General features: G+C 51.5%; 2 protein-coding genes across 6 annotated transcripts in view; both read left to right on the top strand.

Moving 5' to 3' along the window:
• The window catches only part of SLC2A11 (solute carrier family 2 member 11), a 28,744-nt gene extending 19,742 nt beyond the window's left edge, over positions 1–9,002 (top strand). For 2 of the 4 annotated variants that reach the window (XM_030914782.1, XM_010369827.2), the window contains exons 5-12: positions 1,006–1,135; positions 1,684–1,832; positions 6,147–6,334; positions 6,447–6,557; positions 7,410–7,511; positions 7,587–7,662; positions 7,938–8,065; positions 8,284–9,002. In XM_030914782.1, the coding sequence (XP_030770642.1) occupies positions 1,006–1,135; positions 1,684–1,832; positions 6,147–6,334; positions 6,447–6,557; positions 7,410–7,511; positions 7,587–7,662; positions 7,938–8,065; positions 8,284–8,484 (1,085 nt within the window). In that variant the 3' untranslated portion in view covers positions 8,485–9,002. Of the gene's footprint in view, positions 1–1,005; positions 1,136–1,683; positions 1,833–6,146; positions 6,335–6,446; positions 6,558–7,409; positions 7,663–7,937; positions 8,066–8,283 lie in introns of all 4 variants that reach the window. The other 2 variants (XM_030914781.1, XM_030914780.1) reach the window with 1 other exon arrangement.
• Positions 9,003–17,962: 8,960 nt separating this feature from the next.
• MIF (macrophage migration inhibitory factor) lies at positions 17,963–19,277 on the top strand. Of its 2 annotated transcripts, XM_010369826.2 has the most exons (3): positions 17,963–18,629; positions 18,819–18,991; positions 19,095–19,275. In XM_010369826.2, exons 1-3 carry the CDS (start codon positions 18,522–18,524, stop codon positions 19,159–19,161), a joined length of 348 nt encoding a protein of 115 aa, XP_010368128.1. In that variant the 5' UTR covers positions 17,963–18,521; the 3' UTR covers positions 19,162–19,275. The 2 variants fall into 2 exon arrangements, with proteins under 2 accessions (XP_010368128.1, XP_010368127.1); XM_010369825.2 differs by having other exon boundaries at positions 18,819–19,277.
• The last annotated feature ends 6,376 nt before the right edge of the window (positions 19,278–25,653 follow it).

The raw sequence follows: 25,653 nt of genomic DNA, 5'->3' as shown, positions 1-25,653 counted from the left end.
TCATTTCCTCCCTTTATTTATTTATTTATTTTATTTTATTTTTTTGAGATGGAGTCTCACTCTGTCGCCCAGGCTGGAGTGCAGTGGCGCTATCTCGGCTCACTGCAAGCTCTGCCTCCTGGGTTCATGCCATTCTCCTGCCTCAGCCTCCTGAGTAGCTGGGACTACAGGCTCCCACCACCACGCCCAGCTAATTTTTTGTATTTTTAGTAGAGACGGGGTTTCACCGTGTTAGCCAGGATGGTCTCGATCTCCTGACCTTGTGATCCGCCTGCCTCAGCCTCCCAAAGTGCTGGGATTACAGGCATGAGTCACTGCGCCCAGCCTCATTTATTTATTTTTTGTTTATGCCTACCTTTGTCACAAAAGGATGAAATATAGTTTATCTTAAAAGACTCATATGATTAGATATTTAAAGTAGGTACAGAACAATGGAAAAGTTGTGTAGGGATGGGGGAATAAACATCTGCAAACTAACACTAACAGAGGTCCCATGTTTGAGTAACACTCTAAGCCATGAGCTTCCTGGCAGCCAAAGTATAAAGGGATATAGGATGAGTTTTCTGATCTTCCCTAGAAACAGAATGGCCTGGTAGGTACTCCTCGGTTTGTGGGGCTTTTCATGTGAGAGAGCAGAATTTTGAGCACATCCACCTGGGTTTTTAGGGGCTCCAACACAGCTCCCTTAGAGCCCTTCACACTCAGGTCCCAGTGATGGGACCTAGGAAGTTCCCATGAACATGTGGGACTGTGGCCAGGGACCAGGATGGGAGCGGATCTGAGAAAGCCCTCTCTCAGAAGTTCTGAGGAGTAGAGTTGGGATCCTGTTGACCCTTCAGCAGGTGAAGCAGAACCCCTCAGAGTGTGGGGGGTGAGGATCAGCCCTCAGTGCCAGGATCTAGTTGAGTGGCTGGACAGTGCTGAGTGGGGCAGGGGAGACAGGCCAGTGTCGTGGAGGGAAGTCCCAGCTGGTGGCTGATGTGCCTCTGCTGTGCACATGTCCAGGCGTGAGCATGAACATCCAGCCCATGTACCTGGGGGAGAGTGCCCCTAAGGAGCTCCGAGGAGCTGTGGCCATGAGCTCAGCCATCTTTACCGCTCTGGGGATCGTGATGGGACAGGTGGTTGGACTCAGGTAAGCACCCCTCCCCCACATGCATTGAGTATTTCGGAGATACCAGTAAAAACCTTTCTTCACCTAAATGTCTCCCCTGCCCACTAGTAGATTAAAGCATTGTTGCTTTGCATGAAGGCATCGAATCCTCTATCCACATCTCTGCTGCCAATTCACAAAATGGGTATCAGTCAACATACTGCAATGTGAATCACCTTTCCTGTCCTCTCCAGGTCAGGGAGCAAAGAACAGGTCTTGACAGAGGAGAGGGTAAAGATTTGGGCTTTCAAAGAGAAACCTGTTCCAGTCATTCCAGAAAAAAGAGGAGAACGCAGAGTCTGGACTCTTGGGAAGGGGAGTTGCTAGGGATGAGGTGGGGCAGTGTCCCTGTCCTCTCTTGGTGCCAGCCTGGGTGGGAGGGATCTTGATGTTCAGACCCAGACTTGGATAGGAAGAGGCACGGGGCAATTGCAGACCCTCTGCAGGGAGGTGTGCAGGTGGGCAGGAGAGCAGGGTTGTAGGACTCTGGCAAAGAGGAATCTGGCCTGGCCTCTCCTTTGCCTCCTTAGGGAGCTTCTAGGTGACCCTCAGGCCTGGCCTCTGCTGCTGGCCAGCTGCCTGGTGCCCGGGGCGCTGCAGCTCGCCTCCCTGCCTCTGCTCCCCGAAAGCCCGCGCTACCTCCTCATTGACTGTGGAGACACCGAGGCCTGCCTGGCAGGTGAGTCTCTGTCCTTGGGCTCCCAGACTGCCTTGACCAAGGGGTGCATCTCCTCAGAGTATATGGGTCCCCATTTCATAGGTTTCATTTATCAAGGAAGAGCTATCCCTCTCTTTGTGTCTCAGTTTCATGATCTGCCCATACCTGCCTTCAGTCAGAACTCTTATCAAGTGGCTGTCCAAACTGCCAGGCAGCAAAATGGATCAGACGTAGCCACAGTTATTCAAGAACTCCAGAGTGGTGTGGAGAAACACGCGCACACACACATACACACACACACACACACGGTCAAACACCTGTGCAAGACCTCACCTACCCAATGCCAACTGGGTGATGGTCATCTTATCAGTCAACTATGGCTACAATAAGAATGCCTAAGGAACAACTGCCACATTTCTGGTTTAAAGCAACAATTATTTACTGCATCTTTTATTCATTTGCTTGCCTGGCTGGCTGCGCAGCTCTGCTGATCTCAGCTGGGCTGCCTCACAGCATGGGGCGGGGGACAGGGGCAGCGGTGAGGTTCAGCTGCGGCTTGGCCGGTCTGGGCTGGTCTGGACTGGAGTCATTCAGCTTTGCTACACTTTCTGTCCTCTCACTTTTGTTACCAACGGGTTGGCCTAGGAATAGTATGATGATGGCAGAGAAACAAGAAAGCAAATCCAGTTGCATAAGTGCTTTCCAAACCTTTGGTCCCCTCCTGCCATTAACATTCCATTGGCCAAAGGGAGTCAGTCATGCTGCCAAATCCCAAGTCAAGGGATGGGAAAATTGATGGCATATCCTCTCCCATCGCAAGGGGTGTGGATTTAAGGAGGGGTGAAGACCAGAGCCCATTAGCCCGTTAGTGTACTCTTCTCTGTCACCATGGCCACAATTATTACTTATGTCTCTCGTCTGTGCAAAATGTGTTCAGTCCCATCCCAGGATCCCCCAGAGTCTCATCCAATCATGGCATCAGGCTTGAAGTCCCAGATCTTACACCACATTAAGTCTATATGGGCCTTTTCTTGATCCAGAAACCTAGGATCTAGAAAGATAAGTCTTCCTCCCTTCCCACACTCAGCGTGCAATGGTGAAAAGTAAGATGAGGTAACCGGAATTACAGCTCTCATTTCAAAAACGAGGAAGCAAGGCAGGCATGGAGCAGTCGCTAATCTATAACAATTCTGAAGTGCCCCTAGGAAAATACGGCCATGTCCCCTGCCTTGGGGGCAGGGAGTATTCTTTGTTCAAGTTCCGGCTCTGTCCCCTGCCCCCTAGGAAGGGCACCCCAGGCCACGGTTCTTTTTTTTTTTTTTTTCTTTAATTTTTAGAGACAGGTTCTCGCTTGTGCAGGCTGGAGTACTGTGGCTATTCATAGGCATGACCCCACTGTTGATCAGCATGCAAGTTTTCTTTGTTTTTGTTTTGGTTTTTTGGTTTTGTTTGGAACAGGGTCTTACTCTGTCACCCAGGCTGGAGTGGCGTGATCTCAACTCACTGCAAGCTCCGCCTCCCAGGCCCAAGCAATTCTCCCACCTCAGCCTCCTGAGTAGCTGGGACTACTGGCCCGTGCCACCACGCTTGGCTAATTTTTTTTTTTATTATTGTATTTTTTGTAAAGATGGAGTTTCACCTTTTGCCTGGGCAGGTCTCAAACTCCTGAGCTCAAATGATCCATCCTCCTTGGCCTCCCGAAGTGCTTAGATTATAGGCATGAGCCATTATATCCAGCTAGCACGGGAGTTTTGAACTGTCTCATTTCCAGCCTGGGCCAGTGCATTCCTCCTTAGGCAGCCTGGTGGTCCCTGCTCCTGGGACGTCACTATATTGATGCTGAACTTAGTGTAGACACCTGATCTGCCTAGCGTACTACAACCCAGAGCTCCTGGGCCCAAGCGATCCTCCTGCCTCAGCCTCCTGAGTACCTGGGACTCTAGGCACACACCACTATGCGTGGCTCTCCATGCTTCTTGCGTCTGCCCTCTGAAATGTTTTTCCTTTTCTATCACCTTCCTTGATTCCTTCTGAAGAGGGCATTGCACAGTGTGCTGCTTTTGATGGTTGAGCAAATTTCTCAGCTTGCTTCCTGCCTAGAGAGTTGGGGCAGGCCAGGCACCATGGCTCATGCCTGTAATCCCAGGGAGGCCAAGGCGGGCAGATCACGAGGTCAAGAGATCGAGACCAGCCTGGCCAACATGGTGAAACCCCATCTCTACTAAAAATACAAAAATGAGCTGGGTGTAGTGGCATGCGCCTGTAGTCGCAGTTACTAGGGAGGCTGAGGCAGGAGAATTGCTTGAACCTGAGAGGCGGAGGTTGCAGTGAGCCAAGATGGTGCCACTGCACGTTGCACTCCAGCCTGGTGACAGAGCGAGACCCCATCTCAAAAAAAAAAAAAAAAAAAAAAAAAAAGAAATAAAAGTTGGGGCACAGAAGTCTTTATATTTCAAATTGTCCTGGTCTTTTTTTTTGTCCAAACTGGCAGAGCTTTTGCCAATACAACTTTCTAAAAAATGATGTGAGTTTTCTATGTATTTGAGGTTTTTTCATGTGCCAACAAACCACGCTCACAATTACTTTTGAGACAGGCTTCTCTCCCAAGGCCTAACTGCTATTATTTAGAGTATGTCAGGCTACCCTGAAGCAACGCCCGCAAGCCTCCTAAATGCCCCCTTTTCTAGCTGTGAGGGTCTATGAGGCACTGCTTTAAGCCACATGCTTGATTTGATCTTTACTATGAGTCCATGGCTTCCTGGCGGTGCTCCAGATTTGATCTTTGCTCACAGGCTGTTACTTAATTTGGGATTCTTTTGCTAGCTGGAGAGGATAGAGGCGAGAAAACATTTTTGTTGTTGTTTTCAACTAACCCAGCGTTTCTGAAATATGTATGTTTAATTAAATTTTGTTGCCTCTGAATTCTGTTTGCAAACTGGCCAGTTATTTTCTGAATTAATTCTTCATGTCTTACAGCAAGCTTAGAATATTCATTTAACAGCAACCAGTTCATGCTTTCAACATTTGGAGTTTTCTTTGCTCAAGTCCATAAGTTCATTGAGCCCGTTTTCTTTCTTCCATGTTACTGCACTATATAACATAGCATTTCATTTCTTCAACCTCATCGCCATCCTCTGCCTGGTCTTGGAACTAATACCATATTTCACAGGTCTTTGTTATGGTAGCACCACTCCTGGTGCCAATTTACTGATCAGCTTTCTATTGCTAACTAATAGACAATCATAACATCTCGGTGGTAAGCAAAAACAAACAAAAAAAGCAATTGTTTAGCCTAAGCCTCTAAGTCCTCTGGGCTGCGCTGATCTAGGATGGTTCTGGCTGATGTCTCTGCTGATCTTGGTCATTCCTGCAACTGCAGCTACCAGCTGGGCATTGGCTGATCTAGAACAGTCCCAGCGAGGGTGGCTCATCTGGGCCCCTTTGGCTGTCCATGTCTCTCTTTTTTTTTTTCTTTTTTGAGACGGAGTCTCACTCTGGTCCCCCAGGCTGGAGTGCAATGGCACGATCTTGGCTCACCGCAACCTCCGCCTCCTGGGTTCAAGCGATTCTCCTGCCTTAGCCTCCAGAGTAGCTGGGATTACAGGCGCCTGCCACCACGCCTGGCTAATTTTTGTATTTTTAGGAGAGACAGGGTTTCACCATGTTGGCCAAGCTGGTCTCGAACTCCTGACCTCAGGCTCACCTCTGCCTCCCAAAGTGCTGGGATTACAGGCTTGAGCCACCGCGCCTGGCCAATGGCTGTCCATGTCTCTTGTCATCCTCCTGGCTAGCCTGGAATGTTCTCATGGTAGCAGAAGAGCAAGTATAAGTGAGCAAGGCCTCTTAAGGCTTAGGCTGGAATATGGCACACCCTCACTGCAGCCTCATCCTATTGGCCAAGCCCGGAGCCAGGAGCAGGGATGTAGGCGGTACTTGCCCCTTTAGTGGCAGGAACTGCAAAATCACACAGCAAGCAGCATGGGTGCAGGGAGGGGTGAAGAACTGAGTTTGATAATGTGCTGCAATAGTCATGATATGTCCGCAGAACCCCGAGTTTCTTTCTAAAGCCTTTTTTCATCCACGGTAGCAACACCCCAACAGCCCTGAGAAATGTCAGGGCCAGGAAGATCATCTCCATCTGACCAGGGAGGCAAACAGACACAGAGAGATTGAGAGAGACAGAGGCAGAGAGAGAGACACACACACAGAGACAGACACAGAGACAGAGAGTGAGCCAAGAAAGAAAGGAATGGTGTGATGGAGGAGAGGGTCCCTGTGGGGGGACCAAAGAGGGGCTTGGGGAAGGGGAGCTCAGTACCCTCTTCCCTGGCTCAGCACTACAGCGACTGCGGGGCTCCGGGGACTTGGCAAGGGAGCTGGAGGAGCTGGAGGAGGAGCGTGCTGCCTGCCAGGGCTGCCGTGCCCGGCGCCCATGGGAGCTGTTCCAGCATCGGGTCCTGAGGAGACAGGTGACAAGCCTCGTGGTGCTCGGCAGTGCCATGGAGCTCTGCGGGAATGACTTGGTGAGACCCCTGCCCCACCCCACGCCCTGGGCCCCGGAGGCTTGGTGTTGCAGGCTGCTGGGAGCCATGGGAGGTAGAAGGGAGCCCAGGCCTGAAAGCCATGCTCTCCCAGATGTACGCCTATGCCTCCTCCGTGTTCCGGAAAGCAGGAGTGCCAGAAGCGAAGGTCCAGTACGCCATCATCGGGACTGGGAGCTGCGAGCTGCTCATGGCGATTGTTAGTGTGAGTCTGGAGGGTGCCCTTCCTCCACCAGCCCTTGGGGGAGGGACCCCCAGGTCCTCTGCATTAAACCAGTTTACACTCCAGCTTATGGTGTTAAAATGCAGTGAGGGGCCGAGTGCAGTGGCTCACACCTGTAATCCCAGCACTTCGGGCCGAGGCGGGTGGATCACGAGGTCAGGAGTTCGAGACCAGCCTGGCCAACATAGTGAAACCTCGTCTCTACTAAAAAATACAAAAAATTAGCCGGACATGGTGGCGGGCACCTATAATCCCAGCTACTCGGGAGACTGAGGCAGGAGAATCACATGAACCCGGTAGGTGGAGGTTGCAGTGAGCTGAGGTGGTGACATTGCACTCCATCCCAGGCGATAGTGCTGAGGTGGGATCAGGAGTTCGAGACCAACCTGGGCAATGCGGTGAAACCTGTCTCTACAAAAAATACAAAAATTAGCTGGGTGTGGTGGTCTTTGCCTGTAGTGCTAGCTACTGGAGAGGCCGAGGTGAGAGGATCACTTGAGCCTAGCAGGTTGAGACTGCAGTAAACCAAGATTATGCCACTGCACTCCAGCCTGGGCTGGACCAGCGAGACCCTGTCTCAATCAATCAATGCAGTGAGTTAGAGAGCATCTATTGTTTGCGGGTCACTTCCAGCACCATTTTGAGATGCGGAAACTGGCTGAAGTTGGGTGATTGATTGACCAAGTTCCTTTAGGAAATTAATAAAGTCACATTGAAGCAATAAACTACCCCCACCTCCACCACCAGCTTTCTCAGGAGACCCCTTCCCATTGCCTGTCCCATACCTCAGTGACCATGGCTGGGTGCATGGGTCTGCGCTTTCTTCCTTTGAAGTGTGTGGCAGTCGAGAGGATGGGTCGGCGCGTGCTGCTCATCGGTGGGTACAGCCTGATGACCTGCTGGGGGAGCATCTTCACTGTGGCCCTGTGCCTGCAGGTAACTGGGGTGGATGAGGGCTGGAGGGTCCAGGCTGGGCTAACTTCCACCTCACCCCTGCCCCGTCCACGGCAGAGCTCGTTCCCCTGGACACTCTACCTGGCTGTGGCCTGCATCTTTGCCTCCATCCTCAGCTTTGGCATTGGCCCTGGTGAGTGGGCCCAAGGGGCTCTGGGCATCCATCATCACATAGAAGGAGTGATGGGTAGCTGGGTGCACAGTGGTAGTGTGAATGCAATGTCCCCTACGGGCCCTCAGAGACCACCTCATATTGGGGCTTCTGGGAGGGAATGGCAGGAGGAGAGCCCTGAGGGGTCCCCCGTACAGACTGGGCCTCGGCTCCCACTCCCATGTCTGGGCTGGGGTAGGGGAGAGGCAGGCAGGGAGCCCTGGCCAGCAGACCCCTGTCCCTGCCCCCCCTTCCAGCTGGAGTGACGGGGATCCTGGCCACAGAGCTGTTTGACCAGATGGCCAGGCCTGCTGCCTGCATGGTCTGCGGGGCGCTCATGTGGATCATGCTCTTCTTGGTCAGCCTGGGATTTCCCTTCGTCATGGTAGGCCTGCCCCTCCCGCTGGGGGCCCTGCCTTAGGCTGTGTCCCTGTCATCCTGAGAACCCCAGCGGGGGGCTTCCATCCAGGGAGACTGAGACTGAAAGGGAGGGGTCTTAGGGGAGCAAAGAGGGGGGCAAATCCCTCCTCACAACCTGTCATGGGCCTTCCGTTTGGGGCTGATGGAGCCACACCAGGTCTTGGGGTCTCTTTCAATCCACAGGAGGCCTTGTCCCACTTCCTCTATGTCCCTTTCCTTGGTGTCTGTGCCTGTGGGGCCATCTACACTGGCCTGTTCCTTCCTGAGACCAAAGGCAAGACCCTCCAAGAGATCTCCGAAGAATTACACAGACTCAACTTCCCCAGGCGGGCCCAGGGCCCCACGTGGAAGAGCCCGGAGGTTATCCAGTCGACAGAACTCTAGTCCCAAAGGGGTGACCAGGGGCCAAAGCCAGCTGCTGTCCTGTCCTCTGCTTCCTGCCAGGGCCCTGGTCCTCACTGCCTCCTGCATTCCTTTGTTTAAGGAGTGCTTATTGAGCACCCTTTGTGTGCAGACATGGCTCCAGGTGCTTAGCAATCAGTGATGAGAGTGGTGTTCCAGGCTAAAGGGAATTAACTGACAGAAAATCAGTAACAACATAATTACAGTCTGGTTGTGGCAGCTCATGACTGTAATCCCAGCACTTTGGGAGGCCAAGGTGGGAGGATCAATTGAGGCCAGAGTTTGAAACCAGCCTGGGTAACATAGTGAGACCCCCCTATCTCTACAAAAAAATATAAAAAAAAAAAAATTGAAAAATGAGCTGGGCATGGTGGTATGTGTTAACAGGTCCAGCTACTCAGGAGGCTGAGGCAGCAGGATCACTTGAGTCCAAGAGTTCAAGGTAGCAGTAAACTACGATCACACCACTGCATGCCAGGCTGGGTGACAGAGGAAGACTTCATCTCTTTTTTTTTTTTTTTTTGAGACAGAGTCTTGCTCTGTTGCCCGGGCTAGAGTGCAGTGGCCGGATCTCAGCTCACTGCAAGCTCCGCCTCCCAGGTTTACGCCATTCTCCTGCCTCAGCCTCCGGAGTAGCTGGGACTACAGGCGCCCGCCACCTTGCCCGGCTAGTTTTTTTGTATTTTTAGTAGAGACGGGGTTTCACCGTGTTAGCCAGGATGGTCTCGATCTCCTGACCTCGTGATCCGCCCGTCTCGGCCTCCCAAAGTCCTGGGATTACAGGCTTGAGCCACCGCGCCCGGCCGACTTCATCTCAACGTAATAATTACAGACTCAGGAAATGCAGTGAAAGAAAAATACAGGTTGGCCAGGCGAGGTGGCTGATGCCTGTAATCCCAGCACTTTGGGAGGCCAAGGCAGGAGGATCGCTTTGAGACCAGGAGTTTGAGACCAGCCTGGGCCACATAGTAAGATCCTGTTTCTACCAAAAAATAAAAAAATAATAAAATAAGTTGGGTGTGGTGGTACATGCCTGTGGTCCCAGCTACTCAGGAGGCTGAAATGGGAGGATCACTTGAGCCTGGGAGGTCGAGGCTGCAATGAATCCTAATTTGAGCCACTGCACTCCAGCCTGGACAACAGAAGGAGACCATGTTTCAAAAAAAATAAATACAGGTTGTAGTGGGTATGGATATGCATACCAAGAGGACTGACGTAGTCTGAGAGGGGAGTGATCAGAATTTTCTGAGGAATTGATGTTTTTAATCAACTTTATTGAGGTATAATTTACACATAATCAAATATATCCATTTTAAGTCTATATTTGGTGAGTTTTGAGAAGTGTATACACTTGTGAAATACCATCGCAATCCAGATGGAGCGTTTACCCTGCCCCAAGGCACCCTCATGCCCCTTAGTTATCAATAACCCACCCCAGCCCCAGACCCAGGGAACCACTGACCTGCTTTCTGCCTCAATTAGTCAGATTTGCCTTTTTTTCAGAATCTGAAGTCATTGCATACTGTATGTACACATTTGTGTCTGGCTTGGCTTCAGATACAGATTTTGGGATTCATGCATGTTGTTGCACGTATTAGGAGAGACTCCTTTGTATTGCTGAGTAGTATTCCCCTCTGTGGTTAGACCATGATTTATTTATCCATCAACCTGTTGGTGGACGTTTTGGCTATTTCTAATTCTTGGCCATCATGAATAAAACTGCTGTGAATGTTCCTACACAAATCATTGTCTAAACGTATGTTTTTATTTCTTTTGTGTCTTAGTCCGTTGGGCTGCTATAACAAAGAACCATAGCCTGGGTGGCTTATAAACAGCAGAAATGTATTTTTCATGGTTTTGGAGGCTGGGAGGTCCAAGATCAAGGTGACAGTGGATTCAGTGTCTGCTGAGGGCCCATGTCTTGATTCATAGATGGCGGTCTGCTCACTGTGTCCTCCTAGACATGGCAGAAGGGGCAAGGAAGCTCTCTGGGGTCTCTTATAAGGACACCAATCCCGTTCATGCAGGCTCTGCCCTCATGACTTAATCACCTCCCAAGAGGCCCAAAGGCCCTACCTCCAAGTACCATCATATGAGGGATTAGGTTTCAATATATGGGTAGGTTACCTGGGGAGGACATAGTCAGTCAGTCTAGCTTTTTGGGTAAATGAATTGCTGGGCTTAATAATAAATGCATATTTAACTGTATACAAATTGTTTTCGAAAGTGATTGATTATACTATTTCACATTCTCATTAACAATGTGTGAGAGTTCTGGATACTCCAAATCCTCACCAGCACTTGGTATTGTCAGTCTTTTCAATTTAGCCATTCTAGTGAGTGTGTAGTGGTATCTTGTCATTTAATTGTGGTATTTCCCTGATGACCAATAATGTTAGACATCTTTTCATGTGCTCAGTATGGCCATTCGTGGGTTTTCTTTTATGAATAATTTGTTCAAATCTTTTGTCTACTTTTTTTTTTTTTTTTTTTTTTTTTGAGACCGGGTTCTCTCTCTGTTGCCCAGGCTGGAGGACAGTGGAATGATCTCAGCTCATTGCAACCTCTGCCTCCTGGACTCAAGTGATCCTTCCACCTCAGTCCCCCCCACGTAGAGGGGACCACAGGTGTGAGCCACCATGCCCTGCTAATTTTTGTATTTTTGGTAGAGATGGTATTTTGCCATGTTGGCCAGGCAAGTTTCAAACTCCTGACCTCAGGTGATCCACCCACCTTGGCTTCCCAAAGTGCTGAGATTACAAGCATGAGCCACCACACCCAGCCCTTATCTGCTATTTTTAATCAGGTTGGTTGTCATTATTTTTGAAATGTGGGCATTTTTTATACATTCTGGAAGCTAGTACTTTGTTAAATATATAGTATCATAAATATTTTCTTGCAGTCTGTAGCTTGCCTTTTTTATTTTCTTTTTTCTTTTTTTTTTTTTTTTTTTTTGAGACAGAGTCTCGCTCTGTCGCCCAGGCTGGAGTGCAGTGGCCGGATCTCAGCTCACTGCAAGCTCCGCCTCCCGGGTTTACGCCATTCTCCTGCCTCAGCCTCCCGAGTAGCTGGGACTACAGGCGCCCGCCACCTCGCCCGGCTAGTTTTTTGTATCTTTTAGTAGAGACGGGGTTTCACCGGGTTAGCCAGGATGGTCTCGATCTCCTGACCTTGTGATCCGCCCGTCTCGGCCTCCCAAAGTGCTGGGATTACAGGCTTGAGCCACCGCGCCCGGCCGCCTTTTTTCTTAATGCTACCTTTCTAAGAGCAGAATTTATTTATTTTTATTTATTTGGTTTTTTTTTGAGACAGAGTCTTGCTCTGTCACCCAGGCTGGAGTACAGTGGCATGATCTCGGCTCACTGCAGCCTCTGCCTCCTGGGTTGAAGCAATTCTCCTGCCTCAGCCTCCTGAGTAGCTGGGACTACAGGCACACTCCACCACACTGCTAATTTTTTTGTACTTTTAGTAGAGACGGGGTTTCACTATGTTGGCCAGGATGGTCTTGATCTCCTGACCTCGTGATCCACCCGCCTCGGCCTCCCAAAAGTGCTGGGATTACAGGCATGAGCCACCTGGCCCAGCCAAGCAGGAATTTTTATTTTGGTAAAGTCTGATTTATCAGCTTTTGGTTTTTGTGCTTCATGCTTTTTGTACCATAAGATATCTTTGCCTCTCCCAATCTTGCAAAGATTTTCTTCTAAATGTTGGATAGTTTTAGCTTTTACACTTATGTTGCTGATGATGAATTTCAACTTAATTTTTGTGTATGGTGTGAGGGGTTGAGGTTCCTTTTTTTTTTTTTTTTTGGAACAGGGTCTCACTGTGTGTTGCCCAAACTGGAGTGCAAGTGACATGATCTCAGCTCACTGCAACCTCCACCTTCCAGACTCAAGCAATCCTCCCACCTCAGCCTCCTGAGTAGCTGGGACTACAGGTGCATGCCACCATGCCTGGCTAATTTTTGTTTTGTTTTATTGTTTTGTAGAGACAGAATTTTGCCATGTTGCTCAGACTGGTCCTGAACTCATGGACTCAAGCCATTTGTTTGCCAAAGTGCTGGGATTACAGGAATGAGTCACAGCGCCTGGCCCTTTTTTCTTTTCTTTCTTTTTTTTTGAAATGGCTATCTGGTCGTACCAGCACTGTTTGCTTAAAAACAGCCATCTTTTCTTCATTATTTTACTTTGGTGCCTAAATTAAAAAATCAATGGACTATTGTTGTATAAGAAAGAATTTCGCTTTTGTCAGGAAACAGTGACTGTTAAAGAGAAGTGGTGGCAGTGGGTTCTCTGCAGAGAGAAATATGTGGGTCAGGGGATCAGTAGGGGTCTCAGGGAGATGGTGACTCTGAGCTGGCTTCCCAAGGATAGGCTCAGCTGGGAGCCTTTTAAAAGCTAGAGCCTTGGCAGCATGTGCCTGTAGTCCCAGCTACTCAAGAGGCTGAGGTGGGAGGATCGCTGGAACCCAGGAGTTGGAGATTACAGTGAGCTATGATTGCACCAGTGCACTCCAGCCTGGGCCACAGAGCAAAGCCTTGTTTCTACCAAAAAAAGAAGAAAAAAAACCCCAAAAAACTGGAGCCACTCGGAGGCAGTAGCGTTGCGGGTTGGGAATGAAGCCCCCGTGTCCAGTCACTGTGGAGTTCAGGAGGCAGGGGCAGCCCTTCCAGGAACCCTGTGTGTGGTCACTCTGACCCTCTGTGTCCATCCACCCTGATCCTGCATCTGTTGACCTGCTCCCCAGCTTACCTTTGTGCTCCAAATGGCTTCCCTGGCCGCCCTGGCTGCAGACCTCCATGAGTAAGAATCCGTAGACAAGCACCCCTGAGATCCTGGGGTACATGCCACAAGCAGAGCAGGCATCAGGTGACACCCAGGTCCCGGCCTACCTCAGACACACTTGGTTCCCTGGTCCCCAGCTGGAGCCCTGCCCTCTCACTCACCACCCACCCAGCTGGAATTGGCTCTGGCCACTCTGGGAGCACAGGGTGGGGGTTGCAAGTCCCTTATTGCCCAGCGACCCCCTCAGTTAGGGAGAGGAGACAGAATCTCAGGACAGGACCTTGAAGACAAGGAAGGGCAGCGCAGAGAGGGGCGGGAGGGCCAGACTGGGTTTCTAGGGGGTGGTCCAGGGTGGGAGCTGACCTGTCTGCTGAGCCTGCATTCCAGGTGTGAGGATCGATGTCATGTAGCTAGAGAGGAGCCACAGCCATGCTCCCCAGCTCCAGCCCACCTCCCCAGACCCCAGACCCAGTGTGGCCTCTCCCTACCTCCCAGAGCATGTGATCAAGCCCCTCAACTAGCCCGAATCCCTCCCTCATTTGTTAATTACCAGGACCTACATGTCCCAGCTTCCTAGGGCCAGGAGACAGGGCCCAGCCCATCTGGCAGGCTCGAGTTGACTGCCTGGCCGCCAGGATCCAGGCGGCGCTCACAAGGATCTGGGCTTGCACAGCCTGCAAAGGGCCGCTGTCCATTCTCTTGTATTTGCTCTCATCCTCTCCTTTCTTGGACCCTCTGAGTCTCTGGTTCCCTCTTGTTGGGACCCAGATCACTCTGTGCCTCAGCTGAATCATTTTTCCCTTCAGTTCACACATATCCACCTAGGGTCCACTACATCCAAAGGCTTCCGCCTCAGTCCTTGTCCTCAGGCTGTGCCCAGGCTTATGAGGATGGCGGTCGTCCTTACCTTGCAAAAAGAAACAGTCTCCCAGTGACAACAATGTTCAGGGATAACATCTATGGAGGGCTTTCTACATATCAGGACCATTCTGAGTGTCTTCCAAGTGTTAGCTCCTTTAATCCTGGAAAGGACCCCATGAAATTAGTACTTTTATTCCCCCTGTTGTACATATGAGAGACTGAGTAGAAGCCGGTGGCTTGTCCAGTGTCACCCAGCTAACTGGAATGGCCAGGAGTAGACCTGGTGACCATGGACCCCAGACCTTGATCACTGCACACGCTGCGTCTGGGGCCTCGCCTGGTATCTGAGGTCCGTCGCATGCTGGTGCTGATCATTCAGAGTGCTCATGGGCAGTGTAGTCTAGAGTCTGTGTGCTTCCTGATCTCCTTGATCTCCATTTTATTGAGGAGGCCTTTAGGCCACCCAAGGGGTCCAGAGTGACCCAGTGGATTAGCAGTGGAGCTGAACTTGAGCCAGTGCTCTTCAAGGCTTGTGTTCTGCCCACTCTGGTTCATTCTGCAGGTAGCAGGGAATCATTGAAGATTCGAGAGAATCAAACACCTAGAGAGAGATGACTCTGCCCGGGGAACCTAGGCTCCTGTCTGGGTGCACACTCCAGGGCTAGATGGTGACTTCTCAGCTACTCTAGCTTTATAGGCTCATATGTGCATGTGAGCGTGCATGTGGACACACACACACGTGCACGCATACACACATGGACACACACACCGCTGTCTTTAGAATCAGACCATGAAAATGCTTCCTCAGAGGCCTAGGGGTGAGGAAACTGACAGGTGGGTGGTGCCTCCAGCTGGATGTGCTAGGATGGGGTGGGAGATGAGGTGACCACACGTGGGTGGCAGGGGCTCTGGGGCAGTGAACCTTCTAACTAACAGATCTGGGATGCTGCCATGAGGAGGAAGAGGGAGTTAGCAGCCATGCCTGCCAATGCCTCCTGGAGCATTTGTCCATGGTTTGCAGATAATTATTGTGTCCCTATGGGTCCCAGGTGTATTATTTTTATTGCTCTTATAACAAATCAACACAAACTTTTAGCAGCTTCAAACAACACACATTTATTATCTCCCACTTTCTGTGGGTCAGTAGTCCAGCGTAACGTGACTAGGTCTTCTGCATCAGGACTCGCACGGCTGAAGTCAAGGTATCTGAAGGGACAAGGGAAAAATCCACTTCCAAGTTCAATCTGGTTGTGAGCAAAATTCAGTTCCTTGTGGTTGTACCATGAGGTCTCTGGTTCCCTTCATCTTCAAAGCCAGTAATGGACATCGAGTGCTTTTCTTACTTCGAATCTGGCACTCTGGCTGGAGAAAATTATCTGCTTTTAAGAGCTCATGTGATTAGATTGGGTGTACCCAGATACTCCATGCTAATCTCCCTATTAGGTCAATAATCCTAATTGCATCTGTGAAGTGCTTTTTGCCAGGTAACATAGCATACTCATAGGTTCCAGGGATTAGTGCTTGTCCTCCTCCTGCTATTCTTTAGTGGGCAGGGGGTCATCTGCCTACCACGGAGGTAAGGGGTCAGGAGGTAGGCATACAGCAATGCCCAAAAAGAGACTGTCCCCACTGGCACGGGGTTTACTGCCTAGACATGCAGTCTTAACTCAGAAATATGGAGATAGCCTTGAAGGACAGGACGGGTGCTGGGCACATGTGGGAATGCACCAAGCCAGGTGCTCCAGGGGCTTTCCTAAGGAACTGAGGCTGAGTAAAGAACTGGAGGATGAGTTGGAGACAGATGAGGGAAAATGTGGGCAATTTCAGGACCAACCCCCAACCCTGGAGTCAGGAGCCATGGTACTGAAGGACAGTATGCCATGACTCACAGAACAAGGGAGGGTTGGGGGAGGCTCACAGGGCCTTGTGACAGTACAATCCCTAGTATCAGAGGAGACTGTTACTAGCATTTAGGCCACCTGGTGCTCATAACACCTCTATGTCAGGTGAACGCTATTGTCATCCCCAAATTATAGATGGGGAAACTGAGCCAAATGTCCATGCTAGTAAGAGGCAAATCATATCACTTCTTTGGGTACCCTTCTAGAAAGATGAGGCTGACTGCCACTGGAAACAGCTGGGGAGGGTACAAGGAGATGACAAGTGGCTCAGAGGCTGTCCTGGCTATAAGAATTAAAGAGGAAAGAAACACGAAGGGTGGCTCAACAGTCAACAAGGACAGGTTTATTTTAGAAAACAAACTTGAGAGGGGCTTCTGGTCGAGTTAGGTCAGAGCCACACTCTCTTACAAACTAAGGATATTTAAGGGTTTTGGAGGGGGTGCTTATCATAGGTTCCGAATATTTCTGTGTGAGGGAAAGTTTATTGCGGGGTTGGAATGTCTCTGGTTGGAGGGGAGGCTGTCTCGGGGTTGGCATGTTTCTGGTCAGAGAGGGGTTTATCTTAGGATTGGAATGTTTCTGGTTATGCTGACATTAGCCATTAGGCTGATGTTGGGGCTGGATTTAGGTGGCTTTTAATTAAGGGGGAACTTAGAATGGTGGTGTTTGTTCAAGGTAGCAATGCTCCTGCTCCATCACTGGCCAGGTAAGGCAACCCTTTGTTACGATAACAACCTGAGATTGACAGGGGCTCACTTCCAGGGGGTGCTCAGGTGCTTGCTGGCGAGGCTGCACCTTGTCATTCAGGTTCACAGGGAACAGGTCAACCAAGCCCTGGCTCTTCAGTCTTCTGCCTGGAGTGACTTACGTAATTCTGTTCAGCTTTCATTGGGCACAGGGAGTCACAGCTAAATCTGCTGCCTGGGGCTGGGAAACAGACTCCTCCCTTGAGGAGCAGCAGTCCACCATAGGGAAGTCACAGTGGTCCAGGCCAAAGGCGATGCAGCTAGTGCAGACTAGGCAGTAGTGCGGGGAATGGAGAGAAGTGGGAATAAAGGGATAGTGAAAGGAGGCACACTTCACTGGCAGGTGATCAGGTGTAGGAGGACAAGTCATATATCTGGACTTTACAGAGCAGTGGACACTCAGTCAGCTGCTGTCAGCACCTGGGGCTTAGGGGAGTGCCCCTGGCTGGAGACATGGCATGGAGTGCCATCATTTAGGGAGCCCTGGACACAGGTAAGAGAAGGTGTGACAGCAGGAGGGAAAGAGTCTGGGGCCCAGCTGCAGGAACCAACACCCATAGGCTATTTGTATAAATGGGCCATGGGGCCTCCCAACTGGAGGCTGGCTGGTGCCACGAGGGCCCCACAGGCATGGGTGTCCTTACTGTATCACATGGCCTTCACCGAGACTGGTATATGGATTGCACCTATCAGAGACCAAGGACAGGACCTCCCTGGAAATCTGAGGACCTGGCCTGTGATCCACTTGCCGCCTTGTCCTCTTCCTGCTATGTCATGGCTTATCTTCTTTCACCCATTCATTCATTCATTCATTCAGCAGTATTAAGTCAATGTCTCTTGTATGCTTGGCACCTGCTAGGTGGTCCCCGAATTTACCATTAGTGGAAAAGACAGTTAAGAAATTCAGCAAGTGCTCTATGAGAGGTCATACACGGTGGACCTGACTAGGGTGTGGCTTCCCTGAGGAGCTGAAGTGGCCCAGAGGCCCAGAGAAGTGGAGCTGCGCACGTTTGAACCACTGAACCTGGTCTCGACCTCACCTCCTTCCCTTCGGTGCCTCCCAGCATCCTATCCTCTTTAAAGAGCAGGGGTTCAGGGAAGTTCCCTGGATGGTGATTCGCAGGGGCAGCTCCCCTCTCACCTGCCGCAATGACTACCCCTCCCCATCTCCAACACACAAGCTAACGCGTGCGGGGACTGGAGCCCTTGGGGACGCGAGGCCCAAAGACTCAGGACGTACAGAGGCTCAGTGCGTGCAGTGGAATCGACTGGGCTTCACCTCTGGAAGGTCCAGGGGCCATCTTCCGGGTTCACCACCGCATCCCCACTGCCGGCACAGCGCCTCCTGGCGACTAACATCGGTGACTTAGTGAAAGGACTAAGAAAGACCCGAAGTGAGGCCGGGACAGGAAGATTTCTAGCGGCCACGTGGAGAACGGTTTGGAACCCTGCGCCGGGCTTAGCGGCGGTTGCTGGAGGAACGGGCAGAGTCGCCCAGGGTCCTGCCCTGCGGGCAGGCGGTGACGTCCCCACTGGAGGCGGAGGCAGGCGGTGACGTCCCCACTGGAGGCGGAGCCGCAGCCTCGCGGGGGCGGGGCCTGGCGCCGGCGGTGGCGTCACAAAAGGTGGGGCCGCAGTAGTGTCCGAGAAGTCAGGCACGTAGCTCAGCGGCGGCCGCGTCGCGTGCGTTTGTGCTTCTGCGCGGGTGTCCGGGTTCTTCTGTCATCATGCCGATGTTCATCGTAAACACCAACGTGCCCCGCGCCTCCGTGCCGGACGGGTTCCTCTCCGAGCTCACCCAGCAGCTGGCGCAGGCCACCGGCAAGCCCCCCCAGGTTTGCCGGGAGGGGACAGGAAGAGGGGCTGCCGGCCGGACGAGGGGGTCCCGCGCTGGAAGCTGGGGAGGCGACTCCCAAACGGAGCTGAGGGGACGGAGCGGGGGGAGGACGGTGGCTCGGGCCCGAAGTGGACGCTTGGGGCTCGGCGAGGTCGCTGGGGCGGGCTGATCGCGCCCCTTCTTGCAGTACATCGCGGTGCACGTGGTCCCGGACCAGCTCATGGCCTTCGGAGGCTCCAGCGAGCCTTGCGCGCTCTGCAGCCTGCACAGCATCGGCAAGATCGGCGGCGCGCAGAACCGCTCCTACAGCAAGCTGCTGTGCGGCCTGCTGGCCGAGCGCCTGCGTATCAGCCCGGACAGGTACGCGGAGGCGCGGAGGGGCGGAGGGGCGGGGGAGGGGCGGCGGCACGCGGCCAGGCCGGGGACTGAGCCGCCCGCTGAGTCCAGCCTCCTCCCCGCGCAGGGTCTACATCAACTATTACGACATGAACGCGGCCAACGTGGGCTGGAACAACTCCACCTTCGCCTAAGAGCCGCAGGGCCCCACGCGGTCTGCGCTGGCTGGACCCGGGAACCCGCCGCACGCAGTGTTCTAGGCTCGCCCACCCCAACCTTCTGGAGAAATAAAACGGTTTAGAGACCAGGAGTGCCTCGGTGTTCCTTGGTTTGCGGGAGGAATTGGTGCAGAGCCGGGACATTGGGGAGTGAGGCCGGGAACGGTGTTGGGGGCGGGGGTCAGGGCCGGGTTGCTCCCCTCGGAACCTGTTCGGGAGCCCTTTTGTCCAGCCTTTCCCTCCTACGCTCCCAACAGAGAAGCCCCAGTGTCTTTCCATTCTGTGACCTATGAAGGGATGAGGAGAAGTTGGCACCCTGCCCTGGGCTGCAGCCTCCGGATCTAAGGCGCTTTGCCCACCCGAATCTGTTCTACCTAGGGCCACCACGTGGGGTGCTTGAGGTGAGCCCACTAAGGAAGAGGGGGAGGAGGAGTTGGAGTTGAGAGTCCGAGGTCTTCTAGGCCTAGACCTTTCTCTCAGCCCCAACTTCCCCAGCCTTCTTGATGGGCAGAGGATAGCCAGAAGACAAAGATCCCACCCAGAGCCACTCACTGCCATCTGCTTTGTTAGGTGACTTAAGTAGAGTTTTCAGCAGGTGGGTGGGGGAGGTGCTGAGTTCTTGGTTTTACCGCATCCGTCCACCCTGAGCCCTACGCCTGGGTCTGCTCCCTTCAGCCACCCAAGCCCCCGCCACAACAGTTCCCTGAGGAAATTGGGCGTGGGGTTTCCACTGGGACCGTTCGTGTTCTGTGGTGCCACAGACATGTCTGTAAAGCCTTCAGTTATGTTTGGGCGCGGTGGCACACGCCTGTGATCCCGGCACTTTGGAAGGTCGAGGTGAGTGGAGTGTGACTCCTCTGCTTCTCTTAGTCTCCAGCCAGGTCTCCTCCCCAGTCCCGTGTTCACTCCGTCATCCCGCCCAGCACCGGACAGCAAGATCTCCTTCCAGAAGAGCAGTGGGGCTGGGTGGGGTGAAGATTAGAAAGAGGAAGGCGAATAGAAGCTCCAGGGAGCCTGGAAGGGTGGCACCCATCTTGGGATGGGGCACCCCTTCCATAAAGGTCTCTAAAGCAAGGACCTTGTAGCTTACTGCCTGCCAGCCGAGGGCCCCAGTGTCACTTCAGTCTCATTGTTAACTCAGTGAGAGGGTGGTGGAACCCCTTGTCTGCCTCCCAGCTGGGGGAGGCATGGGGGGCATGGCATGGCTCCAGCTGTACCCGAAGATCTCAATCTTCTCAGCCTGGCTTTCGGGCTTGAGGTTTCCTTCTTGGATCCGAGTACCTGCGGTGTAACAGGCACCCTCCTTGGCCCTGGCCTTTGTCACATCCCCTCAGCTCCTGGGTGCCCCCAGCCCCAGCCTCCCAAGGCCTGAGGCAGAGCTTTGCCCAGGACCCCCAGTTCCCCCCACAACAAGCTCCTTCTGCCTGGGGCCCCACACCCCACTAAGCCCTGGCTGGCCCCCTGGCCCCCACCCCACCTCAGCAGTCTTCACTCTCAGCTGTGCCACGGATGGGGAGAGCAGGGGCGCAGGGCTCCATGAGCATCTAATTCAACTCCCTCATTTCACAGATGAGGACACTGACCCCAGGATCCAGGGCATGGCAGTACACTCAATGCCATGCCCCCTGCAAGGGCCCTGTGGTCTCACATGAGCAAGTTGGACTCTTGAGGGCTGAGGAGGTGGGCAGGGCAGGCTGGGCACCTGCTGTGTGAGGGCAGGAGGGTTAATGGGAGAGACGCCCTCCAAAAACAGGTGAGTGTCTGAGGTTCTGTGGCCCCCTGGGAGCATCCACAAGGTCATGGCTCCTTGGACTGCAGGAACAAAGCGGGTGTCTGTGGGTCGGGGACCTATCCACTCACCCTGCTGAAAGTGCTCCTAAGTCTCCTGGGACTAACAACTGGCCTGCCTGCTGAGGAGGGCGGCCGCTACATCCTACCTTCAAGCCATACCTGCCCCCGTCGACCCTCATCCCATGGCCAGCTCCATTTCCTCCAAAGCACAGGCTCCACTGCCTGCCAGGTGGTGGGTCTCTTCCTCAAACCCCCGTTTGACTGCCCCAGAACCTGCAGGGTCAGCCTTGCAAATGCATTTCCAAGTAACACCACAAACCTCGAGGTACAGGACAGACAGGTGTGGGGCCCGTCATGCTGCCTGTTCTCCATCACTCTGGTGGTACCATGTCATCTGCTGAGAAAGACTCCTGGCCTACAGGGTGACCCTCACTCTCCTCAGGGCCACTGTTTGCAACAGACGGACAGCCTGGCAGGCCTTGAACCTCATTTTATAGGTTCAAGGCCTGTCCCCCATCTGTCCACTATAAGCCTCACACACACCATTCTTCCGGGATACCCTCCCTGAGGCCACCTGGTCAACGCCCACAGGCCCCTTTGCTTCAGCCCAGGTCCTGTTAGCCGAGGTTTCCCTTTCTGGGTGTGTCTCCTGCACATAGCTCCACCCAGTTCTGTCATCCGCTGGGCTTGTGGCCCCAGAGGCCCCCTCGGTACTTGTCCATTCTGGAGAGTCCAGCAATGTAGGCTTTTCCCAAGACTTCCCACCCTGCATGGCTCCCACCTCATCCCCTCCAGGAACGGCTTCGTTGCAGAGACTCCCTCCCCACCACCCCTCACGGCCAGCCTCCATTCAGACCCCACTCCCTTCTGGGAGCTCGATTCCAGCAAGATCAGGATCAAGCCCCCACTCTGCTCCTTCTCCGGGCCTCAGTTTTCCCCATCTGTGAAATGAAGGGATTCATCAGAAGTCCTTCCCACATAGTCATGTCGGCATGACATGGACATCTTACATCATCAGAGGCACGATTAATCCGAGGAACGCCATGGGAGGGGAGGAGAGAGCAGGTGGCCTGTGCCTGCACTCAGGTCTTGATAAATTGTGAAATCTCTCCCTTACCCCTTCCTCAGAGGGCACTATTGTTCCTGATGTGCCAGCCTTTATGGCAGTGGATAGGGAGGCAGGGACAGAGACAATGAGGAAGTGTGGTCAGGTATCTACTTAGAAGTCTCCAGATGGAGCTGGGAAGTGCTAGGAGGCCAGTGAGGCCAGTCTGTGCAGCAAGGCAAGCTGGAGCGGTATCCTGCTGGGATGCAACTGAAATGCATTCACTGGGAACTGTTCCCCCACCAGCCCCACACTGAAGGGCTGGCTCGACCACTCACAGGAACCGGCAGGGCAGGCAATAAGATAACCCTACAACCTCTAATGCAGTAGATAAGATTAATGTAGGGCCAACCCTCATATCAGAGTGGTTTTTCAGTTACCTGGACAAGTATTGAGGGAGGGGCCCCTGGGGCCACCAGCCCAAAGACCACAGAACTGGGTGGAGCTCTCTCTCTGCAGGAGACACACACAGAGATCAGCTGATCCCTGGAACTTGGGATATTTCCAGGATTTCTGGGCCACCGACACTGTGTTTCTATAAAGCCCTCTTTGGCCATCTCAGTTCCTTTCCAGGCTGAGCAGTGAAAGCCAAGTCTTAGCTCTCCAGGCCTGGGCCTCCCTGAGTAATTTCCAGGACAATGTGGGGGACAATGTCAACCCACCAGCCAACTGCCCAGATTTTCCCTCCTGGTGAGTGAGGCCAAGCCACTTCATTTCTGTGTTTGAAGCCCATGTAAAAGAGACAGAGATTGTCAGTTTCAGAAACTGACTCTGTCCCTTCAGTCCTGGAACCTCAGGCCTCATCTGGTGACCATGGGGTCTCAACTCACAGTTTAGCTCTCAAAACAGCCAGATAGAGCACTGAACTGAAAGGCTACAAATGAGAAGCTTCATCCCCCATGTCGTCCCCCCCGCCCCAGTGACTTGGCTTCTTGCGTACCTAGCTCTCTTCTCAGTTTAATAGGTAATAGATTTACATAGCTCAAATTCAAAGCGTGCCAAGGGGCTCCAGAGAGAAGGCTCCCTCCTGTTGCCTTCCTCCACAGGGTAATCCTCTCTCAAATTCACCAGATCACTGCATCCAGACAAGGAGACGCTGGATGTCTCGGTCATCATGGTTGCTTTCTTACCCCTCCCTAATTCCTTCCCAAACATAGCTACATCCCTTCCACTGTTACATAATCCTCCAATTTTAGTCGGTCAGGGAGATGGATTCAAGACTTATCTCCCATTCTCCTTGACTGCAGCACCCAAATAAAGCCCTTCTTCCTGGCAGTGATTGGGTGTGCAGCAAGCAATGGGACCTAGATGAAACCCCTGGTGTTTCGGTAACACATTCAGACTGCGGAACAGATTAACCCCGGCTCTCTAGAATTTGTTTTCTGAAGAAGAAACAAAGCAGTAATGTCTTATAAAAAGACATGAGTAACCCTAAGCTTGTAAACCCCATCCATCTGTAGGGCACCCCATCTCACAGCAAAGCATGAATGACAGCTGTGTGCTGAGAAGAATCTGAAAAGTAGCCATGCTTCCAAGAATGTCTCCCTCATAACATGATGGGATGAGTCCTTAGTGAATTGCCAACCAAAACAAAAAACACAGTTGCTAAAAAAGAAGGTTCCTCCTTTAGAATCCTTAGAATCCTTGTACTATCATATCAAAATATTGAGAAGGAGCATCTCTTAATTGACAGTAAGGATGCTGATGACTATTAGTGAATAAAAAGCCAGAAGAAGACATGAAGGACAAGAACTTATACACATTTAACATTTCGGCCAGGTCAAGTAACTACAATACCCTATATACAAGACAAACAAGACAAAGTATATTTAGAATACATGTGATGAGTATTAATGCAGAAATGGACATTTCTCAGAATAAGATATGACTTTACAGATACCATACAGAGAATATGATTTCATGCAGATGGAGAAGATGTGGGGGTTGTAGGGGAGCAATAGAAAATAAATTTCCTGGTTGGGTGCAGTAGCTCACGTCTGTAATCCCAGGACTTTGGGATGCCAAGGCCAGGAGTTCAAGACCAGCCTGAGCAACATAGTGAGACCCTGGTCGATATAAAATATTTTTTTAAAAGTTTCCTGTACCTAGAAACAAATCCAAGATGTACTCTACAGAGAACGTTTACAGAGAAAACTAACACCCTGAAGGTTATTGGGGAACTAAATAAATGAAGAGACTGACCATGTCTCTGCATTGGGAACAGGCCCCCCAAAATCTGGCCATAAACTGGCCCCAAAACTGGCCATAAACAAAATCTCTGCAGCACACTGTGACATGTTCATGATGGTCATAATGCCCATGCTGGAAGGTTATGGGTTTACTGGAATGAGGGCAAGGAACACCTGGCCCACCCAGGGCAGAAAACTGCTTAAAGGTGTTCTTAAACTACAAACAATAGCATGTGCGATCTGTGCCTTAAGGATATGCTCCTGCTGCAGATAACTGGCCCAACCCATCCCTTTATTTCGGCCCATCCCTTCATTTCCCATAAGGGATTCTTTTAGTTAATCCAATATCTATAGAAACAATGCTAATTAATGATTGGCTTGCTGTTAATAAATACGTGGGTAAATCTCTGTTTGGGGCTCTCAGCTCTGAAGGCTGTGAGACCCCTGATTTCCCACTTCACACCTCTATATTTCTCTGTGTGTGTGTCTTTAATTCCTCTAGTGGCCGCTGGATTAGGGTCTCCCCTACTGACCGAGGTGGTCTTGGCATCTCTGTACTGGAGGCAATATTGTGCTGGTAACAGTTCTGTCTGGTTGATGATTCAGCACAGTCCCAACTGAAATTCCAACAGATTTTTCTGTGGAAATTGACAACCTAATTCTAACATTTATATGAGACTCTAAATGACCAAGAAGAGTCAAAACATTTTCTTGAAGGAGGCAAGGTGTGAGGACTTGCTTTCTCAATATCAAGACACATTATCAAGTTACACAATTAAGGCAAAGTGGAATCAGAACATAGCAGACAACAGACAAATGGAAAAAAGAGTAATCCAGAAACAGACCTCTCCACACACATGGACACAGTATCATACTGGGGGAGCACTGAAATTCCCGTGAAAAGAAGAACTCATTCAACTAGGGGTGCTGGGCAGCTGGCTACCATGTAAGAAGAAAGATCAAACTGGACTCCTATTTAACTCCCACACAAAAGTCAGTTCTACATAGATTAGAGCCATAAAGAAAAGGCCACAAAGATCTTAAAAGATGATGTAGAAGAATATCATCTTTATGATTTAAGTAAGATAAAATGAGTACATACAATAAGGAAAGATTGACACACTGACGTTAGTAAGACACCGTAAGAATAAAAGACATGGTACAGTTTCTGCAAATGGTCTTAATGCAAGTGAGCCCCCCAACTGGGGCTCAGCCTGAGAGTGTTCTTGGCTTTGCACAGGAAATAATGTGACCCAAGAGAAAAAAATGAAAGCAAAGCAAGTTTATTAGAGCACCAGAGTACAGAAAAGTGGGTTTCATAGAGCATCCATACAGATGGATGGGGTTTAGAGGGCTACCCCACAGGCAGAGCAGCACTCCTGG

Source organism: Rhinopithecus roxellana, chromosome 13 (genome assembly GCF_007565055.1).
Source record: "Rhinopithecus roxellana isolate Shanxi Qingling chromosome 13, ASM756505v1, whole genome shotgun sequence".
In the NCBI taxonomy this organism is placed as follows: domain Eukaryota; kingdom Metazoa; phylum Chordata; class Mammalia; order Primates; family Cercopithecidae; genus Rhinopithecus; species Rhinopithecus roxellana.
The sequence above is the reverse complement of the archived record's forward strand: the minus strand, read 5'-3'. Positions and strand labels throughout refer to the sequence as shown.

Bases quoted from the DNA above. Each gene is read 5' to 3' on its own strand.
- MIF (XM_010369825.2), top strand. From the start codon at position 18,522: ATGCCGATGTTCATCGTAAACACCAACGTGCCCCGCGCCTCCGTGCCG. The intron at 18,630-18,818 runs GTTTGCCGGGAG...CCCTTCTTGCAG, and splicing joins CCACCGGCAAGCCCCCCCAG to TACATCGCGGTGCACGTGGT.